Source organism: Podarcis melisellensis (genome assembly GCF_964234715.1).
Source record: "Podarcis melisellensis genome assembly, chromosome: 8".
NCBI lineage: Eukaryota > Metazoa > Chordata > Lepidosauria > Squamata > Lacertidae > Podarcis > Podarcis melisellensis.
In genome coordinates this window covers 75339563-75361950 of record NC_138540.1, presented here as the reverse complement: position 1 = coordinate 75361950, position 22388 = coordinate 75339563, and the positions used below count along the sequence as shown (strand labels likewise).

The window sequence follows — 22388 nt, the reverse complement described above, 5'->3', positions numbered from 1 at the left end:
TGCAGGGGGTTGAACTAGATGACCCTTGGCGATCCCTTCCACCACTACAATTCTATGAATCCTTTCCAACCAACTGCTACCTAATACTTTAAACTGGAGATTGGACCTGGGAGTTTCTGAGTGCAAAACAAGTTCCCACCCAACTTGGCTACAATAAGAAGCCATATCAGGTACTAGAGCTATTGAACAAATTAGCAAATAAAAGTAATACAATCATTGTTGTTCATTTCAATTTTTAGCTGCAGGAGTTTGTGGCTAAGTGGCCAAGCTACAAATCATCAAGTCTTTGTTTTCAGTCTTCTTTTTGCCACAAACTCACCAGGTGGTCTTAAGGAGGACAACCTCTCTTGGCTTTAGACCCAGCCCCACTCATCTACAATAAGAAGATAAACAAGGAACCGGTGGGTGATATTGGGACTCCAGCTCCCATCAGCCTCAGCCAACGTGGCCCATAGCCAGGGATGATGGGAGTTGTAGTCTAGCAACATCTGTAGGTCAACAGGTTCTTCAAGAAGACAAGAACTTTGAAAAAGATTGGGGAAAGTTTATAATTTACCTATGAGACCACTGCAAGCAGGTTAAAACGTTAACAGAATTTTAACCACACTTGTAAAGTAACGAAAAGTATGGATATTTTAGAAGGATAAAAGTCTGGATAAATATTGATATGCAGTTGTAAATATTAACATTAGGACCCTTGAAAGGGATGGGGGGAAGTCAAGAGATTCAGAGCAATCTCGATATTTGGATTTTGAACTGATGTTTGTAATATGTTTATATTTTTCAATAACAATAATAAAAAATATAAAAAACAAAACAAAAAAACCAGGTTATTCACTGCTGCTGTAAAGACACAAGGCAACTGCATGCTAAGTGCTTTGAATCTCTGAAAGTGCTATGCAACTGCTAAGTACTGTTTGTATTCGATAGCAAAGTTTCCACCTTCCCTACAAAAGTGAAATTAACGCAAGCACACCAAGGACAAGTTTTCCAAAAAAATATGTTTTATTTTTTAATACCATTTATAAAAAATAACGGTTTTTTAAAAATCCTCATTATTCAATTTTCTTTCTTTTTTTAAAAAAAACATCAACAACTATTAAATAGCCCTTATTATTAAAATACAGCAAATAAATAATATCACACTCCTTCATTTTCCTGTAGAAAGGAGCTCCCAAAACTCCAATGGTCAATATTACAATTTAAAAAACAATAACAGAGAGGTGATTAAGGGCGACTTTGACCCTCCCCTCTCAGCCAGATTGCCAATTTCCTTTCCAGGTGAAAGAAACAAAAACAAACAAAGCAAAAACCAAGACAGAAGTTTCCAGCTTCTGTCCCGCAACTGTAAACTGTGTTTCTTCTGTAACCATCAAGTGTTCACAAGTCAAGATAAGACATAGCACTAAGGGATTTCTTTTTCTTGCGGGAAAAAGAGAAGGGAAGATAATCCTTTTATGTCATGCAGGATTCACGTGTGTCAAGGTCTGGTCTCCAGTTCCACCAAAAGGAGGTTACCCACCTCCCTCTTTTCCCAGTCAGATCCAACCTGTTGCATGCGTCAACTGAACAGCAACCATTGGCCAACATCCCTCCATCCTTGTCTCTCTGCTCAGTGGCTGCAGCACTCAAGACTTGGATCTGCAGTGGCATTTCAGTGCAATGAGATTGGTTCCTGTGCGTCTGGTGTCCCTGTGGGGTTTCGCATCACCCAGCTGACCCACCCCAGAGATGGCTGCATTTCAAGAAGGAGGAGAAGTCAAACATTTGGCTTTTTTTGGAACATGAAAAAACTCGAACACTATATAAATAAACTGAGGTCAGAAACATCTCCCAGGACCTAGACCGTTAGCAGCCAAAGAGGGAGAGAAGAGGAGGCTAGGAGACCCTTACGTCTTGTTGGGTAAAAGATCTCCTCCCTGAGATTCAGGCAACCCCGGAGCTTCTAGTCCTAGAAGAGATCCCAAGGAGTGTGTACTCTGCTGACAGACCACATGATGGAGTGGAAACTCACAGGACACTGAACTCATCATTTCTAAGCCAGGAGTGGCTCCTACGAGATCACTCTTCACTCCTAGACCTTGGGTGAGCACCCAAGCCCTCACTGGTCCGAGATTCTGTCTTACATTCAGGTTTCAGAACCCCCCCAGGCCCATCACACCTGAACACTATAGAAATCCACCCGTTTCCGGCAGCATCTCCGCACCCAGAGCCAATAAAGCATGATCATGAACGTCCAGTAGCCGACATAGATGGCTGAGCCAATGAGCAGGTACCAGATCTCAGTCTGCTTGGCCTCGGTTGTCCAATCAGCCAGGGCCTCCTGGTAGATGGTGTAGACCAGGCCTCCCAAGAGCAGCAGGCCCCAGATGGAGACAGGCAGCAGAGGCATATAGTTCCCCACCATCTTCTTCCTGCCCGAGGTGCCCCAGCTGCTCTTGTTCATCGTGATGATGGCAAAGTACTTGGCCGGCAGCAAGCCGCCCATGTAGAGCACGGCGTAGAGGGACATGAAGATCATGATGAAGTTCTTCCTCAGCCAGCAGGCGTAGAGGGCCTTCACGCAAGCCACCAGCTGGACGCAGAGCAGCACCCATAGGATGTCCCACAAGTTCCCCCCATAGAAGAGCCGCAGGACGGTGGCCGTGACGAAGAAGGGGAAGATCCCAGCCACCACCGACTCGTAGGTCATCCACAGGTGGTGGCGGTGCCACCAGAGGGCGTTGTAGAGCCACTCGCGGAAGTAGGACTTGGTCCAGCGAGTCTGCTGCGCCAGCCATCGCAGGAACACGGACGGCGTCTCCGAGTAGCAGCGGGAGCGCGCAGTGTACCTGGTACATGGAGAAGAAAGGAGGAAAAATTAAGAATATAAGGTCTTCATTCAGTTTCATCTGGAACAGGAATGGGGAACCTGTAACCCTCCAGATGTCACTGAGCTACAACCAGTGGCATAGCACAGGGGGCACAAGGCCAGTTGCCCCAGGTGCAAAATGGTTAGGGGCACAAAACTTCAGTGCCTGGTTCCATTGCTGGGCTCTGTTGGAAACGGCTTCTCCCTGTGACCCAGGAAGTGACCTCTCCAGACAATGGAATGACTCTATTTTTCTTAACTTTGCAACTGTGCATGCCTGTTCTGTCCATTTCCATCCCCGCCCCACTTTTGCGTAGCCCCGGGTGCTGGCAACCCATGCTACACCACTGACTACAACTCCCATCATCCTTGACCAGCGGCCATGCTGCCTTGGGGCTGATGGGAGCTGGAGCTACCCAACAAGATGCTGTCTCCTTGCACCTCTCCCATCTCCTTGTCATTTTTCATTCTGCACCACCCTTGCTCCAGAAAACCCAAGTCTCCACATGTTCTTACTTGGTGGCATAGCCGATGCTCAGCATCCGGTTGGTGAGGTGCCGGTCATCTCCAAAGGTGCAGTGGGTACCCAGGAACTTCTGATTGTACCAGGACTCTAGAAACTGCTGAAGGAGGTCATTCCGATACAGGCCTATAGCGGGGGACAAAACAGGTGAGATACAAACATAAGGTAAAAAGGTAAAAGACCCTTGGATGGTTAAGTCCAGTAAAATTTGACTATGAGGTATGGCACTCAACTCTGTTTTCAGGTTGAGGGAGCCAGCGTTTGTGCACAGACAGCTTTTCCAGATCATGTGGCCAGAATGACTAAACTGCTTGTGGCACAACGGCAGTCCTTGTTGAGTGCCAGAGCGTACAGAAACACCGTTTAACTTCCCGCCACAGTGGTACCTATTTATCTACTTGCACTGGTATGCGTTCAAACTGCTAGGTTGGCAGGAGCTGGGACAGAGCAATGGGAGCTAACCCTGTCACATGGATTCATACCGCTGACCTTCCAATCAGCAAGCACAAGAGGCTCAGTGGTTTAGACCATGGTGCCGCCCGCATCCCTGATACAAATACAGTTATACCTCAGGTTAACGTACCGGAAAGGATTACTTCCAGGTTTTGCCGCTCGCGCATGCGCAGACACTCAAAATGACGTCATGTGCATGCGCAGAAGTGGCGAATCGCGATCTGCACTTGCGCAGACACACGTTGCGTTCTGCTCAGGTTGCAAACAGGGCTCCGTAACAGATCCCGTTCGCAACCAGAGGTACCACTGTATACAACGGGCTGGTAAAACATAACCAGCTTTCTGATCAAACGAATAAAACCGCTTCCTGTTGAAAGTAAAGCGGCGGAACCAACGCACAGGGGAAGCCTTACCCAGGGGGCCACTGATACAAGAAACACAGTCAAAGTAAGACTGGCAGGCGCGCTCGATGTTGAAGGCCATCCAGTACCGCAAGCTGCTCATGAAGCTGATATAGGAGTCGGAGAGGTTGAGGATCCGCACATCCCCGCCGACAGCCCCGTAGCGTTCGTTGGACTCCAGCACCTTCACCAGTTCCAGGGTTGCATCTGGGGCCAGCTTGGTGTCCGAATCGCAAACCTGGGAGAGGCCAAGAGATGGAGATTGAGAAGGGACACCCCTGGAATTTGCCAGAGAGATCAGATTTGCCAGAAGCTCGATTTACAGAACACGGGGAAAGTTAGCCAGAGCACTCTCACTTTCAAAGGCTGATTCACACATCTGCACAGTCGTCACTGGAGAATTGTGACACCGAGCGATGACTAAGTTTGCGGTGAAATGCCCCAGCTTTGACACTTTCATGGCTTGGGCACCGCCACAATCCTTTCCAATGTGCAACTGCTAAGTGCACAATAATTAAGTAACACACATGCATGTGTGAAGTAGCCCAGGGTCTGTGGCAAAACCAGAGAATGTATGAAAAGCGTCCCGAAAATGCAACATTCGCGTCTGTGACAAGTGTGATGCAATGGGGGAGAGCACAGACTGTGTGCAGGGACAGCCCAGCTCAGACGCTGTCTCGGCTTATGGGATTAATTGACTGGCTTGAGGCAAATCAGTCTTTGCTTGCCTTGTCTGTAAAACGGGCACAATTAATGCTAGGATAAGAACAGGAGAAAGGTTATCAAGCATTTTGCACACCCCCAAAGTTAGAAATGACACTTCTTTGGCTAAGGAGTGATGTACAAATGAGGGAGAATGAATGGCTCATATTGCAGAACATTAAGTGGATCAATAGTTTGGTTGAAGATGGCTGGGAAGCAAGGAGTGAAAGAGAACCTTATGAAAACTAATTTGTAAAGCACAGTTAATTATATGGATGCAATACTCTGTTACACTGAAAGAGAGACAGAAATTTGGGTTATATGGTTAGCCAGGTAAGAAGCTGATGGAGATACAGGTGGGACCCTGAGAGTAGGGCATGATGGGTAGAGGTCAAAGGGCAAAACTTCACCATCCTGATGAGGTTTGCTCCTCATCACAACCCAGGGAAGCAGCTTAGGTTTTGCAAAGTAAGTAATGAGCTACATGTTTAATAAGGCTTAATAAGGATAATTATCACGTTGAACATTTTCCTCTTTCAACAATACTTTTAAGCAGCAATCTATCCCTGTTGGCATCTGTATTGGAGTTGAAATCCTTTCTATATCTGCAATTGTTTTAACTGCATTTTTACATGCAGTTTTTTAAAATATACACTTTTATTGTATTATGTACTTGCTCTGAGATGCTAAAGAAGAAGCGATGTGTAAACGAAATTAGATGAACAGATTCATGCAGATTGCAGAAGCTTCCCCTCCCCCTTGCTGAAGAATTGGGGTTTCCTTGGGACAAGGTTTCGATCTCTCCCGCTCCCACCCCCAGAGTGTATACATGAAAGGTCAGCAACTGGAAACTCCAGGACAAATCCACCCTGGTGTCATCTGGCCCACCCCTTGCCAGCCTGTGAGGCAAAGAGCAACATCTGGATTTGGTGGATTTGGCAGGAGGCAATTTTGGAAACAAAGTTGGGGCAGGGGCAGAGACTTTGGCTTGCTGCTCCTCTTCTGCTTTGTCAGTCTCGCACTCCAGCAAAATTAGTTGGTGACCAGGGATGCCTCCAGAGTTAAGGGCAGCGTGTCGCCCTTGAGAATAAGCTTGAAAGGGTCAAATTAGATATTAAAGCCCAGAGGTGGTAGGAGAGGAGATAGTTCATAGGTAGCATGACTAGGCAAAACCAAGAAAAATAAATTCTGTACCCAGTTAAGCTGGACTGTGGAAATTCCAATATATTTCCGCATTTTGCACAATCGATTCTGCTTCCCATAGTAAAGTGTTAGGGGCCGCTCCCCCTGACTCACAGAAGCACACTCTCTTCAGGCACTGACTCGCACACTTCTAAAAGGTCAATCTTAATAAGCCACAAGGGTCTGGCTAGCAACTGAGCATTTGTTTTCAAATAAACCAAGTTCGTAGCCCTTATGGCATAAGTCAATAACTGGAGAAGACGACGACTCAGTGGGATTTATGTGGGTCAGGAAACATGAGGCTTCGGTGCCTCTCCTCTCCTCATCCCATCCCTGTCTCAGAATGCCGAACCCTGCAACCAATGCCATATTTTGGTATTTTTCTGAGCTTCTGCAGAAATCACAGAATGCACTTAAGTATACACTTCAGCGGTTGTCAAGGTCTATACTGAGGAACCACAAGCTTCCTTGTAAGCTGACCAGGAGCACCTTAACGAGGTTAGCAATGGAAGACGCATTTGCCCATAATTGCTGATCTTCCAATGTGCAGCCAGAGAAGAATGGAGAGCATATCGTTGAATTGCAGAGCTGGAAGGGACCCAGGGGTCATCTAGTCCAACCCCAGGATTCTCAGCTAAAGCAACCCTGACCGTCCAACCTCTGCTCAAAAGCAAATGCTGTACATTCTCACTGCATGCAGTGAGGCATGACACATGGCTAGCATACAGGGCAGGGCTGTTCAAGAGGTGGAATGAGACAACTGTTTCAGGCAGCAGGCACAGAAGACTGACAACTCAAGTACCCCTTCCCTTTCCCCCTTAGGGCCATTCGCCCTCCTGCTTCTGCTGCTAGCACCTTACCCGTGTGGCAAGGATCTCTGCCTTTCCCAATATCTCCTCTCTGCTTTCTACTTTAATTCCCCCTTGAAGTTCAACAGCCTTTCTCTGCTACGGGAAATGTTGGCCCAGTCCCTATCTCTCAGCCTGGAGGACATTGCGGGATGGCATAAAACAAATGAGAAAGCGAGACAACTGGATAGGAGCCATTTACCTGGACGTAGTCCACCGAGTTGCCCAGGGCCTTGAAAGCTGTGTACATGACTTCCCTCTTCCCTCCCCATTTCTGCATGATGCAGACACATCTCTTGGTCCGGATCAGCTCTTCTACAGCCAGCTGCCCGAGGTCGTCCATATCTATTTCACTGTAGACAGGCGGCTCATCTCCGGCTTGGTAGCCGCTGTCCCCTTCGTCTACATCCAACAGAGGCTGGTGGTGGTAGTTGTTCTCCCAGACGAACGTCCCCACGTCTTCCCCAGCAAAGACCTCTTGGAACATGTCCATCATGTACCGGTCGTCAGGGCTGTTGCCATCGATCACCATGATGATCCGGAGCTTCTCTGGAGGGTACAAAGTCGCCTTGACGGACTCGAGGCACTCGCGGAGGTAAGCCGGGTCCTCCTGGTAAGCGGAGATGGTGAGAGCCACCGTCTTGGTGTAGCTGCAAGTCAGAGAGTCCCTCTTCATTCTCTTGTGCTCCAGGAAGGCAAAGAAGCTCTGGATGATGAGGTGGGCCGTGAGGAAGGCCCCGTAGAGGCCAAATGCCATAATGTGGTACCGGTCGGAAGCCAGCTGGTTCCCCGAAATGTAGGCCCATGCCAATATGGACAGTATGAGCAGCGCAAAGCCGATGGTGACGATCCGACGTCCAATAGAGACAACGCCCTTTGGCAGTATGGTGACATCCATCCCTGGAAGGAATAGTCAAGGTAGTGAGTGAGCTGGATTGTTCTCAGGGGAATTTATGGTCGATGGAATGGGGCCACCCCACAGCGTAAGTGCTCTCTGGGCAGCACACAAAACAAACACAACAATTACAACACAAAACAAACTATTAAAAACCCATTAAGCATGCAGATGGTATTTATTTAATGTTTATCCACAGGTCAAGAATAAGCACGGCACTATTCAGAGGCAGTGGGGAGACAAGATGGCTGAAAGACTCTGGGAGCAAGGAGGGCAGATTTGTGCCACCTGGACCCCTGCTCCCAAAAGCCCACAGCGGCTTCATGCCAACAGACAAGAGTGCAGAAATGTAGGCATGAGAACAGGAGTCGAGTACTATGGCAAGTTGCAACTCACTGGACTTTTCTTCCCCACATCAACATCTTGTAGCATGGGGATTGTACCCGCCGGCATCTGGGCAGGAGATATAAAAGCTGGGACCCACTGCAGATGGCAGAATGCTGCTAAGAGCACCACCCAGGTACAGTAATCTCAAAGGGGCAATAAAAAAATACAGTCTCCCCTTCTGGGTTTACACCCTGAGGGATGGGAACACCCAGCTCTGGACAAATTTAATAAAGACTGCTGTGGGGCTGGTTCTAGAGCGAGAGGTGAAATGGCTGAGGGGCTTTAGTCCCTTGTTGTTTCCCATGATTAACAAAGCCAGAATAAATTATGTGCAAAACTTAGGATTCCCCCCAGTTTGCACAGTTTACAAAAGTCACATTGTTCAGCTTCTTAGCTGCAGAATCTGGATTTCCTGGGTGCATTAAAAATAAATAAATTTCAGCTTTCAATCCACACGGCCCTGGTGTTTACTGCTGGTCCCTAAGAGATGTAGAAAATTGCCTCATCTGCGTATCTCAAAGGGCAAAAGATTTATGGGCAAAGGAACAACCTCTCTATTGGTTCAGAGCAGTGTCCGATTTAAAGAGGAATGCCAGCTCCAAGGATCATTCTGAGATGCTCGCTTGTAACCAGTGCAGAAGCACAAGAAAGGGCATAAAATCTCTTAGAATGGCAATGGCGCCCACCTGAGAGGGGCCAGAACTGAGTTCCTATGAGTTCCCCCTGAAAAAAGCCCTGGTGCTTAGACCTTAAAGGCTGTGGTTTCTTGCAAGTCTAGGCACAGACTACAGTGGTACCTCGGGTTACATACGCTTTAGGTTACAGACTCTGCTAACCCAGAAATAGTGCTTCAGGTTAAGAACTTTGCTTCAGGATAAGAACAGAAATCGTGCTCCAGTGGTGTAGCGGCAGCAGGAGGCCCCATTGGCTAAAGTGGTGCTTCAGGTTAAGAACAGTTTCAGGTTAAGAACAGACCTTCGGAACGAATTAAGTACTTAACCCGAGGTACCACTGTACTACCATAGAAGATGCTGTCTCTTTCTCCCTAGCCAAAATCTGTCATCTTGAACCTTTGGGGTGTGTACACCACCTACAGGCAAGAATGATGTACTGCACCAGAGACCCAGAGTGAATATACCTGCCAAGTTATCCCATCTTGCACATATGGGTGGGCGTATATGGACTCAACCAGAGGCTGAGCCACAATTTGCATTAAAGCCAGCAATGGAACAGGGCTCCTGGCTAGCCTGCAACAACCCCCCACACCCCAAGAAGAGGGCGATAGCCAATCTGTTTGGAGATTGCTGGTCCCACTATTAAATGTTTACACAAGTTTCTCTGCAGGTTCCTCCACTCCAAACTAACCTCCTGGCAGGGGCTCAGGCTAACTCTATAAAAAATTATTAATAGAGCCAAGGAAGAGGCGTTTTCAAAAAGATTACAGCAAATGACACCAACGGGTCATTGAATAAATAAATGACAAAGTGCTTGACACAGTACATACCATTTGCACACCCCACTTAGCAAATGGAACAGAAATCCTGGGTTGTTGTTTTTCCCCTCGCTTGCCCCTTCTTGCAACAGCACATGAAAATCTCCTTCCTCCTATTTTAACCGCAAATATCAAGTGAAATCCTGCGCATACTTACCTAGGGAAAAGTTTCACCGAACTCAAGTGTGTAGACATGAATAAGAATGCACTGCCAAACCCAGAATTCCTGGCCTCTCAGAGCCGCTGGCAAAATCTAGGGCTTATCCACACCAGACCAAAATGTAGACCCCAGCCCAGTTTTGTCCTTGAAACTTCCCCCCTTTAAATGCAGAGTTTTTGATCATTGCCATTTTGGACTTTCCAATGATAAACAAGCAAGCAAGCAAGCAAGCAAGCAAGCAAACAAACAAACAAACAAACAAACAAACAAACAAACAAACAAACACACCTTTAAAGGGAGAAAAGTCCAGGACAGCACCGGGATGACAGCCTGTGGACACCCCCACATCAGTGAAGAAACCCCCCATTTTGTGCCACAAGCCTTTAGGGAGCCCTCTAGCTCATGGTCTGGGGCCAGATCCGGCCCAATCGCCTTCTCAATCCGGCCCGCGGATGGTCCAGGAATCAGTGTGTTTCTACATGAGTAGAATGTATCCTTTTATTTAAAATGCATCTCTGGGTTATTTTAGGGGAATAGGAATTTGTTCACCCCCCCTCCAAATATAGTCTGGCCCCCCCACAAGGTCTGAGGGACAGTGGACCGGCCTCCTGCTCATAAAATTTGCTGACCCCTGCTCTAGCTTAGGCATTTCTCTGCAAACCATTGAACAGCAAACCCACACTCTAACCACTATACACCACTACTCCAATCTCTTCTGCTGCTAGAGCAACCCGAAGCAACATTTGGAACTGGCCTTCCAAAAAGCCTGGTCCCGCACTCACTCAGTGGTGAACGCACACAACCATCGGTGACCCCAAACACGCAGCTTACGTGAGCCCAGATGATCATAAGCGTACAGACATACCAGGAAGCTGAATAAAGAGTTGCCCCTGTGGCTTGATAGAACCAGGGTTGACCCCAGACATTTGGGAGCTGGAGGCAAATCAGAAATTGATGCCTCCCCCATTGCAGTTTGTGAGGGGTGCTTCTTTATATGCAGCCGAGGTTCCTCACACCCCACGGTCTTCATGCTGATCCTTGCTGTCCCCTTCTTCTCAATGCTGATTTTCACTTGGGAAATATTGGCAATCTCTCCTCCATGCCCATTTTCAATCCCCCTTTCTTTTCAACGCTGATCTTCACTGCCCCCTAACTTCCGATGCTGATCTTATTTATATATTTTTATTTTATTCATTAAATTAATTTACCACCCTTCGCCAAAAGATCTCGGGGTGGTTCCCAGAATAAAATACAAGATAATTAAACCCAAACAGCAAAATGATACCCGCCCCCCTTCCCACAGACACATTTTAAAGGCTGTAGAATATTAATCAGCCCAAGGCCTAGTTGAACAGGAACCGTTTCGCCTAGAGCCTTAAAAAATATACAATGAAGGTGCCAGGCAAAACTCCCTGGGGAGAGCATTCAACAAATGGGGGGCCACTACAGAAAAGGCCCCTTCTTGTGTTTGCCAACCTCCGAACCTCATGTGGAGGAGGCATAGAAAGAAGGGCCTCAGATGATGAACACAGAGAGGCAGTCTTCACCCTTTTCACATTGCTGCATTGGAGACCTAGTGATGAAAGAGGCGGCCGACAGGTTTGAGCTTCTTTTCCATCAGCCTCCTCTCTTGCTGCTGTGCCACCCTTTTTCCAGAGGGGAGCAGGGAGCACTGGGGCACAGTGGGGGCAGTGGCAGACCACGCCCCTCCCAACTCCCCAGAGCCTGCCGCCCGAGTTGGATGCCTCCCCTTGCCTCATGGGCAGGCCGGCCCTGGTTAGAATTCCATCACAACCATTTTAGGGTGGAGTGGCTGCTATAGCCACATTGGGTAGGAGGAATTTCGTTGTTCAAATCCCGACTCAGCCACAAATTCCATAGGCAACCTTCCATCAGCAACCTGAGGTCAATACGGCTGGCCTACCTTTTTCTGGGTTTTTTGTAAGGTCCACTGCCGATGAAGCTAACTAGGACATCGAAGGCATTTCAAATGAAGGGTCACAACTCATAGAATATTAGAGGCAGAAGGGACCCAAGAGTCCAACCCCATTGTGATGTGGACACAGGCACCACTTTTGCCTCCAATAAAATCGCTTCCCCAAAACATCCCCAAACCGTGTGACCACAGGCAGCGGTGGGATAAACGGCACATGTATGTATACCTGAAGGAGCGTCTCCACCCCCATTGTTCTGCCCGGACACTGAGGTCCAGCGTCGAGGGCCTTCTGGCGGTTCCCTCGCTATGAGAAGCCAAGTTACAGGGAACCAGGCAGAGGGCCTTCTTCTCGGTAGTGGCACCCGCCCTGTGGAACACCCTCCCACCAGATGTCAAAGAGAAAAACAACTACCAGACTTTTAGAAGACATCTGAAGGCAGCCCTGTTTAGGGAAGCTTTTCATGTTTAATAGGTTATTGTATTTTAATATTCTGTTGGAAGCCGCCCAGAGTGGCTGGGGAAACCCAGCCAGATAGGTGGGGTATAAATAATAAATTATTATTATTATTATTCCATGAAAATAAAACCCTCTTTTCCACCACTTCTTAAAAGGTACCTTGAAAACTACAAAGAGCCACCCCTGGAGGAATGCTTGGAGTGATCAGATTTCCAAGAATCAGCGTTCTGGAGTACAGATCTCTCAGCCCAGCTTTTCAGGTACAGTGGCACCTTGCAAGCCGAAATTAATTCGTTCTGCGAGTTGTTTCGTCTTGCGATTTTTTTGTCTTGCGAAGCACGGATTCCCTGGGTATTAACGCTTTTAAGAAAAAGGAAACAAACTCGCAAGACGTTTTCGTCTTGCGAAGCAAGCCCATAGGGAAATTCGTCTTGCAAAGCAACTCAAAAAACGAAGAACTCTTTCGTCTTGCGAGTTTTTCGTCTTACGAGGCATTTGTCTTGTGAGGTACCACTGTATATGTGACAGATCAAAGTACCCACCAGACTGAGATAGGTTCTGCAGGCTGATTAAAATGTTGGCATCCCATCAGCATTCATGCCAACCTATATCAATCAGTGTGGCAGCAGGCTCAGAACTCGGCAACCTCACTATCAGTGTTGTTGCCAGTCCTTTGTGCCAGCTCATTCACAACCAACATTATGGATGATGCTACCGAGATAAACTGGGGACCTTTTTTATGCAAATCAAGACATGTACGTGTCTTGCAGCTGAAGTCTTTTCCTTGAAGTGTACACAGCAAGCCTCCACACGCACCCCCAAGCTGCCCTAGACCTGCATGCTCCCACCTTTGCACTGACCACTAGGCTCTCCTCCTGCCCCCTGGGGGCAGCTCAATCACGGCTTTTCAAGTCACATTCCAGGTTGCAACCACTAACCGCTACTTCCAGCTCTGTTGCAACAAGGAGTGGAGTTTTGGCAGCAAGCGGGGAGGTGAACACGCGCCTTATTTTACTCCTGATAAATCCACCCAGCCTACGTATTGCAATTGCTCATTTGGACCAGGAACTCATAATTGGCACCTCAAAGTGCATTAAAGCAAAACACACGAGAAGAGAACTCAAGGAACTTCCACGCACTCAGTTACCAACTCAAACGGCGAGGAGGGGCAGAATTACATTTTTTAAAAAGCTTTCCAACTAGTCTCTATCAAGTGATCTGAAGTATTCATATATACACAGGTCACCAGCCCCCACCCTGGTGTTGGGGCTTTAAGATCCCGTCACTCCATCCTTTCAGCAACATTAGAGCTTATTTTTCTAGGTTGGGCAGTGGGGGAAGGAGGGATGCAGAGTTTCAACGCCTCTGGAAATACCACTGCAACTGAAAGCCCTTGAAATATAATACTAACCCAACTGAAGTCCTAATTGTCCCATACACAGAGGGGCTTCTTTGTAGCTACTCAGGGCTGAGTGAATTGCACTCTGCATGTGCTCAAGGGCGCGGTGACTTTCTTTCTTTTGAGCGGCCATCCAGGGTCAAGCCCTGGCACCAATTCAGCATCAGTTTAAACCACTAGCTCACACTCCCCCCTCTCTCTCAAAGCAAAAGACGCCCAGGCTCCCTGTCCCACGAGACCTTGCGCCCCCCCCCACCCAGCCACCCTCCGGCAGCAGGCTCCCTGTCCCGTCTCTCACCTGCGGCGCTGGGGCGGCCGGAGCCCGTGTGCGATCCGGGTTTGGTTGCGGGGAAGTCTGGTTTGTTTGATGTCTGGCGGGGAAGCTTTTGAATCTCGCGAGGGGGGGGGGGGCGGAGGAGGAGGGAGGGTTTGCGGGGAGGCGGCCCCTGACGTGCGTCAAGGCTGGGCTGGGGCCCATCTGATCTCATCGGGAGATCACTCACGCCCCAGTAATGCCGTTTTAGGGTCTGAGCCCCATCCCGTGGTGGAACACGCCCATCCATTCGCACACGTTGCTTTGCAGCCTCCAAGGAGTCTCCGGCTACTTTATCAACTCTCAAGATGGGATTTAACTGGAACCGGATTTCCAGTGCCGGAAAAGAGTGCCCCTGAGAACGTGCGGAGTGCACTGCCCCTCGAGCTGCGTAAAAGCGCAGCTGGCCGACGCACTAGGCATCCAACATTAGAAGGGTGGGATCGAGGCTAGCAGTCAGGGGAGAAGCCTTGAACCCTGCACACAGCAAACATTTAAAGCACCCTTTTGGGAACTGTAGTTTCGACAAAGCTACCGTTCCCAGCCCTCTGAACAAACGGCAGTTCCCGGACTTCCTGGCACGTGGGTGGGTGCGCTTTGACTGTGGTGATTTTATTTTTTTAAGATATGGTGTGTTACTCGCGTTGAGCACTTTTTTTTTCGTCTGGAGAATGATCCTCCTGCGTGCGTTTACTCGGAAGTAAGCCTCCCTGACCTTGATGGGTTTACTCCCGAGAAAGCGCGCACAAGGCGGCTGCCACGATGCAAGCCTCTTCACATTTTGCAGGGACTCGGGTGGGGGACAAACCCGGAGAATTTCCAGGAACAGCTGTCAGTAGTAGTGCTAAAGTTCTCGAGTGTCGTGTGGAGAAGAAAAAGGATTTTTTCCCCCTGCAAAAGCCGGGCGGGAAGGCAGGGGGATTTGTATTTCGTAATCTGGCTGGGTGGACTTCGGAAGAAAATTGGAGGGTGGGGCAGTCCAGATGTGGGATGGGGAGGGTAGAGATGGAGAATAGAAGGTGGATTTGGGCTAGAGGAGAGTGTTTGAGTAGGGAGGAGGAGGAGGAAGGGGATCAGAGCAGATGATGGCCAGGGGTCAAAGATGTGGGTCAGATGCGTTACTGAAGGAGGCAAGTCAAGGAGCTGATAAGGGGATCCCTGAGTTATAAAACAGGGCCAGGGGCATCTGTGAAACACCGTTGGCAAACAAGAAGAAAGGAGCCCATGAACAGATGTTATGAGGCAACTGACACATCGTGCGTCAAATTGTGGATCCTCCTGGGCCCGTTAAGTGCCAAGGCCGTGAGGCAAGCTAGACAAAACCAAACTCAGAAGCATTATAATGTTTGCTTGTATAATTGTGTGGTTTATATCCCATAGAGCACGAGACTCTTAATTTCAAGGTTGTGGGTTCGAGTTCCACGTTGGGCAAAAAGGTTCCTGTTTTGCAGGGGGTTGGACTAAATGACCCTCGTGGTCCCTTCCAACTCTACAGTTCCATGATTGTAAGGTAGGTTAGGCTGAGAGGCAGAGATTGGCTGCTGGGAACTGCAAGTGGGTGGGGGAACCCTGTTGGGCTCCGGCACTGCTTGTGGGTATCTCAGAGCTGACTGGTTGGCTCCCGTGAGACCAAGATGCCCCTTCAAAAATTTATTTTCGTTTTCTTGCTGTGTTTATCTCCCACCTTTTCTCCAAAGAGCTTAAGCTGGCATACACAACAACCCTGTGAGGTAGGTTAGGAGGAGAGACGCTGGCTTGACCGAAGGCACGCAGTGGGATGAGTGGGTGGGATCCAGTATTTCCCCCCTTCATTTTTATTAAAGAAAAAGTAATTAAAAGTGCGCACACATGTGTGTGTGCAAACACGCACATTTTATGACACAAGAAATAAAAGATAAAAGCGTGGCGATCAGATCTTATCATTGTGTTCCAATGTATTATAAATATTGACGTATCCATAAATCTGTACGTCTACGTTCTTAAGAAACATGCTTATCTATATGTACTGTATTAAGAAATACATACCAATACAAATTTAAATAAGAGAGTTGGAGGACAACATATTCTTGTCATAGAGCAACAAAAGGCACATTAAAGGTAAAGGTAAAGGTAAAGGGGCCCCTGACCATTAGGTCCAGTCGTGGCTGACTCTGGGGTTGCGGCGCTCACCTCGCTTTATTGGCCGAGGGAGCCGGCGTACAGCTTCTGGATCATGTGGCCAGCATGACAAAGGCGCTTCTGGCGAACCAGAGCAGCGCACGGAGACACCATTCACCTTCCCGCCAGAGCAGTACCTATTTATCTACTTGCACTTTGACGTGCTTTTGAACTGCTAGGTTGGCAGGAGCAGGGACCGAGCAATGGGTGCTCACCCCGTCGCGGGGATTCGAAAAAGGCACATTACTACCCTTCTTTTTCATTTTTAGCTAGGGAAAATGTCATTATCGGTTGCAAAACCTATCTGTTTAGGTTATCATGCCAATATAGGGCCACAGAGGCACACAGGTTTAATAATGAGTCTCCAAAATAAAAATAAGCAGGCTAGGCCTGCCCTGGTCCCCTCTAAATTTCACCTCTACTGTGAGATATGAATGCCTCTGTGGGAAGGTTAAACTCTCTATTTTTAAGAACACCTCCCTCCTCCCGACCAAATTTCCTTATTTAATTAGGGTTGCCATATTTCAAAAAGTGAAAATCTGGACACAAAAGCTGTTGTGGTTTTTTGTTTGTTTGTTTGTTTTTTGGCCAAAGTTGTTGAGCTCCGCCCCCCCGACATTTCAAGCTCTTTTCAAAAATTCCCCTCGGATGTTGTTTTTGAAGGGTGAATCACGGCAATGTCTGGGAAATTTTGTATGTATGGCACCCCTAATTTAATGCCAGTCACTCTTTCAGCCTGAGCTATGTCATAGTGTTGTTGTGCAAGAGGATAAAATGGGGCAGGGTGCGGGAATAATCAATTCCAGCTCCTTGGAGTAAGTGGGACATAAAACATATTTTTTAGTCCTGCAACTTGTAGTCAATTGGGCAATAGATTGATTTTTTTAAAAAAATCTGTTTTTAATACAAGTTCTAACAGAACACTATGGGTGCTCTGTGCCTTCTTCTAAAATGGTGCCTGCTGAGAGTCGCCAGTCACTCCTTCTCTCAGCCTGGCCTACCTCGCAAGGTAGTTGTGAAAACGAAAGGAGCTGAGAGGGGCCATGTATGCTGTCTTGAGCTCCTTGGAGAAAAGCCAGGTTATAGATAATCCTTAATCATTAGTAATAATAGTAATAGCAATTCTGCTTTTTCACTGGAACATATGCAGAGTTTAATATTATTCAATTCAAACTCAGGCTAAGATTTTTTTCATCGGACCAAAACAGCCTGAATAAAAACCACATTAAAATACAGTGGTGCCCCGCAAGACGAACGCCTCGCAAGACGAAAAACCCGCTAGACGAAAGGGTTTTCCGTTTTGGAGGCGCTTCGCAAAACGAATTTCCCTATGGGCTTCCTTCGCAAGACGAAAGCCCATAGGGAAATCTCCAGGGACAGCGGAGAAGTGCAGCGCGTCTTCCCCACTGTCCTCGGACCTCCTCCGAAGCCTGGCGATGGGGCGGAGAGCTCTCCGCCCCATCGCCAGCCTCCTCCGAAGGCTTGCGGTGGGAGGAGGGCTTTCCTCCCTACCGCCAACATTCAGAATGCTGTTCTGAATGTTGGCGGTGGGGAGGAAAAACCCTCCTCCCACCGCAAGTCCCGGGAACAGAGGAGAAGCGCTGCGCGCCTTCCCCTCTGTTCTCGGACCTGTGCTGAAGGCTTGCGGTGGGGAGAAAAGCCCTTCTCCGCACCGCCAGCCTGGCAAGCGGTCTCCATAGGAACGCATTAATTGATTTTTAATGCATTCCTATGGGAAACCGTGCTTCGCAAGACGAAAAACTCGCAAGACGAAAAAACTTGCGGAACGAATTAATTTCGTCTTGCGAGGCACCACTGTACAAACAAAAGTCCTGTTTAAAAGTTTAAATGTTATAAATACCAAATACCAACTTGACAGTCACGGCTTTCTCAAAAGATTTGGGGAATTGTCGTTCGTTAAGAGTGCTGAGAGTTGCTGGGGGACCTCTCCCAGAGCTACAATTCCCAGCACTTTTAAACTACAGTTCCCAAAATTATTTGGCAGAAACCAGTACTGTTAAAGTGTTATAAGAGTGCCGTAAATGTATATTGTGTATCTTATTCTTGTGTATATTGTGTATCTTAGTTTTGTTTTGTTTTTTACCAGACGTCAACTGCTAGTTTTGGGGAATATATGACAGGGTATGCATATTTTTTAACATGTGTGGCCATTTTTACATGTATCTCACAGAGTCAGGGGTTTTTATTTCTTTCTGAGTCAGATACACAATTGCCCTCAGAGATTTCTTTACACAGAACTTCCACGTTAAAGCAAACAGCCTCCCATGTCCTTAAACCACACGGAACTTTCGCTCCGGTCCAAAAACGGACACCAGGGACTCTGCTGCTGGAGTGAAATTTATTTTGACTTCTGCGCATCTCCTGAAAAACCTCTCCTCTGCCTTCACAGAAGCCAGGCCCCATTCTGGCTTATGTCACCCCGCCTCAGGTTTTGACACACAGAATCTCTGCTCCAGATGCTGCTGGGATTAGTCACTTCAGAAGCTGGCCTGCAATCTCTTTTAGGGCTTCCCAATCCCAGGACAAGATCCCCGCCTAACGGGTCAGCAAAGGGCAAATTCCCCCATAGCCAGGACAGCCTGTAACTTCCAGTTCAAAGGGATTTCCCCTGAAATGTGAAGCGATAGCGGAAAGGCCAGAGACCAGGCATAGACAAGACTTCAGTAGTCCACCCTCTTCATTTTATCTCAGGCAATGATTTGGCCATCCTAAGACTTTCCTCCATAAAAGAAACTCTCCTCCAGGTTCTGGAGCATTGCATTTTCAGATATATATCAGATATATATCACCCTCCAACATTTCACCAATGAAAATAGGGATGTCCTATATAACAACAACAACAATTTTATTATCTATATGCCACCCATTAAACATCAAATAACTTTCCTACAGAGGGCTGCCTTTAGATGTCTTCTAAAGGTTGTACAAATAAATTTTAAAAACTGTCCAGTAGAGACCAACTAAGTTTGTTCTGGGTATAAGCGTTTGTGTGCATGCACACTTCTTCAGATGCATGCACACAAAAGCTTATACCCAGAGCAAGCTTAGTTGGTCTCTAAGGTGCTTCTGGACAATTTTTAATTTTTATTTATTTCGACTTCGCCAGACCAACATGGCTACCTACCTGACTCTAAAGGTTGTACAATGGAAGCTCGGGTTCCATGTGATCCATGTGGGAGGCACGTTCGCAACCCGCAGCATTCGCAACCCGCAGCGCCGCATCTGCACACATGCGGGTTGCGATTTAGCGCTTCTGCACATGCGTGACCGCCGAAACTCGGAGGTAACCTGTTCTGGTACTTCCAGGTTTCGGCGCATCCGTAACCCGATAAAACGCAACCTGAAGCGTCTGTAACCCGAGGTATGACTGTACAGTTACTTATCTTCTTGGCTCAAGAGTCGCATAACTCCATCCCACCCCAAATTTCTCTGATGTAAATAGGGACATCCTAAGGAAAAGCGGGACATTCTGAGATCAAATCAGAAATTGGGACGGCTTCTGTAAATCTGGGACTGTCCCTGGAAAATAGGGACACTTGGAGGGTCTGATATATATGTCTTTAAAAGAACACATTTTATGGAATAGGCCGTTACAAAAATTAAACAGGCCTTGGGCATTCAAGCACTGGGCCTGGTTAGAGGGTTGGACTGGGACTTAGGAGACCAAGGTTCAAATCCCAACTCAGTCATGATGAAGCTGACTGGGTAAACTTGGGCCAGTCACTGTCTCTCAGCCTAACCTACGTCACTGGTTTGTTGCGGGGATAAAATGTGGAAGGAGGGGACCACGCTCACCACCTAGAACTGCTTGCAGGGAAGATGGCACAGAAATGCAATAATAAGCAATAAACTGGCCAGAGGAGAAAGCAATGCCCACAGTTCTGTCAATGCCTGTCAGTTTTTTTAAAAAGCACACATGCCACCAGTCGTATACCAGGCCTTCCTTTCCACCAGACAGGCTCTGTGTTTTACAACCTTGTCTCCCATCAAAGCCCTACAAAGAACATTTTACATCTCCAGTAAACGAACACGTATGGCTCCCTTTCTGCAGTAACTGGTCCGTTCAGCATGAATGTCCCATAGCCTTCCCAGCTTACGACAGCCGGCACATCCATTCCTCCTTAGCATCTATATCTGATTCTGAAACGCAGCCGGTTTATTTGTAGGTGACCAAGGACAAAAATGAGATGGTCAGGAAGACAGGCGAGGATTTCCGAGCCATGATATAGCCTCCCTCTTTCCTTTGTGAAAAACAGCAGAGAAATAAATCTGCTTGCATGTGCATGTACACACACACACAAACACAGCTTAGGCACCATTTGCCAAGTAACAGATCTGTGGGAAGTTAGCCTGAGCTTGGCACACTTGACTGACTGCTGCCCCCGAGGCAATTGTCAGTGGTTCCACTTGGCTTCGGAGGCATGCTAGTCTTCCTGTCCTTATCTTCCTCGCTGTCACTCCAGCTAGAGGAAAGGTAACGGGGAGGAGGAAAGCCAGTGGAGGAGGCAGAATTGCCCTGCATTTGTGGGACTGCATGAAGGCATGTGCACACACATTCATATTTGTGCGTATGCATAATGGATAAAGCACATGCACATATTTTGTGTGGCAGATGTGTGTCCTCTCAGGGAGCGGAAGGAGGCAGTGCAGATTCATTCCCTTGCCTCCTCCCCACAACCCCACAACCAAGCCTGAATTTGGGGTAAGGCAGCCATAGTAAGGAGGGACGCGGGTGGCACTGTGGGTTAAACCACAGAGCCTAGGACTTGCCGATCAGAAGGTTAGCGGTTCAAATCCCCGCAACGGGGTGAGCTCCCATTGCTCGGTCCCTGCTCCTGCCAACCTAGCAGTTCAAAAGCACATCAAAGTGCAAGTAGATAAATAGGTACCACTCCGGCGGGAAGGTAAACGGTGTTTTGTGCGCTGCTCTGGTTCGCCAATGTTGCAGCTACTGGAGAAACAAGACCCTTTTGGCGTGTCAGTGCTGTGAACCCCTCCATCGCAAGCTCAAGTTGTATATACTGTATATGTAAATAAACTACCTTTCCTAAAGACACCATTGTCTCCGCTGTGCCTCATTCCCAAAAAGGAAACACGGACCCTCAGTAAGTGAACCTGGAAACCTGGAATCTCACACCTCTCAGAGACTGGGGTGGGGTGCATCAGCGAAAACAATAATTTGAGAGATATTTTAAAGGCTCATTGACACTAGGCAGGCCCCTTCCCTGTATTGTTTTCTGCAGCTGCTAAATACTTTTTGCTTGTTTGTTTAAGCAAGCCTAGCCAGACCTGTAATTTTAACTTAGAATTCTATTTTGTGATGTATATTTTTAACAACTGCTGATATTTTGGCACATTTGAGAGCTTGCTTTTGATGGTCAGCTTTAGCAATGTTTTTCAACAAGCGTTTTATATGCTATGCAAACCGCTTAGAGGTTGTGGATGACTAAGGGGGATATAAATTCAGCTAAATAAAATAAACAAAGCCTGTAAGTGGACAATTTGGCAGCTTTCTGAGCGAACTTTAAGCTGCCTATTCCTAGGCCTACATCTCACTTACCTTGCAGCATCAAGGCTGCACTCCAGTGCCCAGCTACCTAGAGATAAGCCCTACCAACGCACACACAGGGACTTAATTCTGCATAAACACAGAGAGGATTTTATTGCAAGGCATCTAGCCTTAAACCGCAGCTGCCTCTCCACTCTGTTCCAGCCCCCAAAGTTTCCTCCCTCCCCCTCTGTCCTCCTAAACCACAGCTCTGCCCACCTCTGGGTTTGCAAACACCCTTCAGGTATTAGACAGCCCTTCGCAAACATTGCTCCGGGGTTTCTCTTTTCCTTGCCAAGCTTTTGTCCATCCATCATTTCTCAGTCTTTCAGCTCCAGTGGCACAAGGGACAGGCAGCAACTGTAAGCAAGGGGGCTGAAAGACACACCTAGTTTCATGACATAAGTGGCTCTCCTCCTCCTACCAGATGCTGTGGGAATTGGCTTTTTTGGCAACATGACTAAGGCATGCCATGGCTGCGCAAAGCTAAGCCTTCCCCATGCCCGGCTTCTTAGTGTTCATTGCCCAGCCCATGTTTAGAGTCAGAGACCCGCTGGTTTCAGTTCCAAGGAAATACTGGCTATTCAGACATTCTTGTACGCTTTTTAACACCTCTGTATGCACAGCCAAGGATAACTGAGCACCTACCCACTGCAATTGCAC

The 22388-nt window shown here is 47.7% G+C and overlaps 1 protein-coding gene across 1 annotated transcript; it reads right to left on the bottom strand.

The window, feature by feature from the left end:
- Nucleotides 1–986: 986 nt before the first annotated feature.
- Nucleotides 987–14339, bottom strand: HAS1 (hyaluronan synthase 1). Its single transcript, XM_081920713.1, has 5 exons — nucleotides 13985–14339; nucleotides 7163–7860; nucleotides 4241–4466; nucleotides 3368–3500; nucleotides 987–2831 (listed from the first exon to the last, which is right to left on the bottom strand). The coding sequence occupies exons 1-5, from the start codon at nucleotides 14247–14249 to the stop codon at nucleotides 2156–2158; spliced, it is 1998 nt and encodes a 665-aa protein (XP_081776839.1). The 5' UTR covers nucleotides 14250–14339; the 3' UTR covers nucleotides 987–2155.
- Between the last annotated feature and the right edge of the window lie 8049 nt (nucleotides 14340–22388).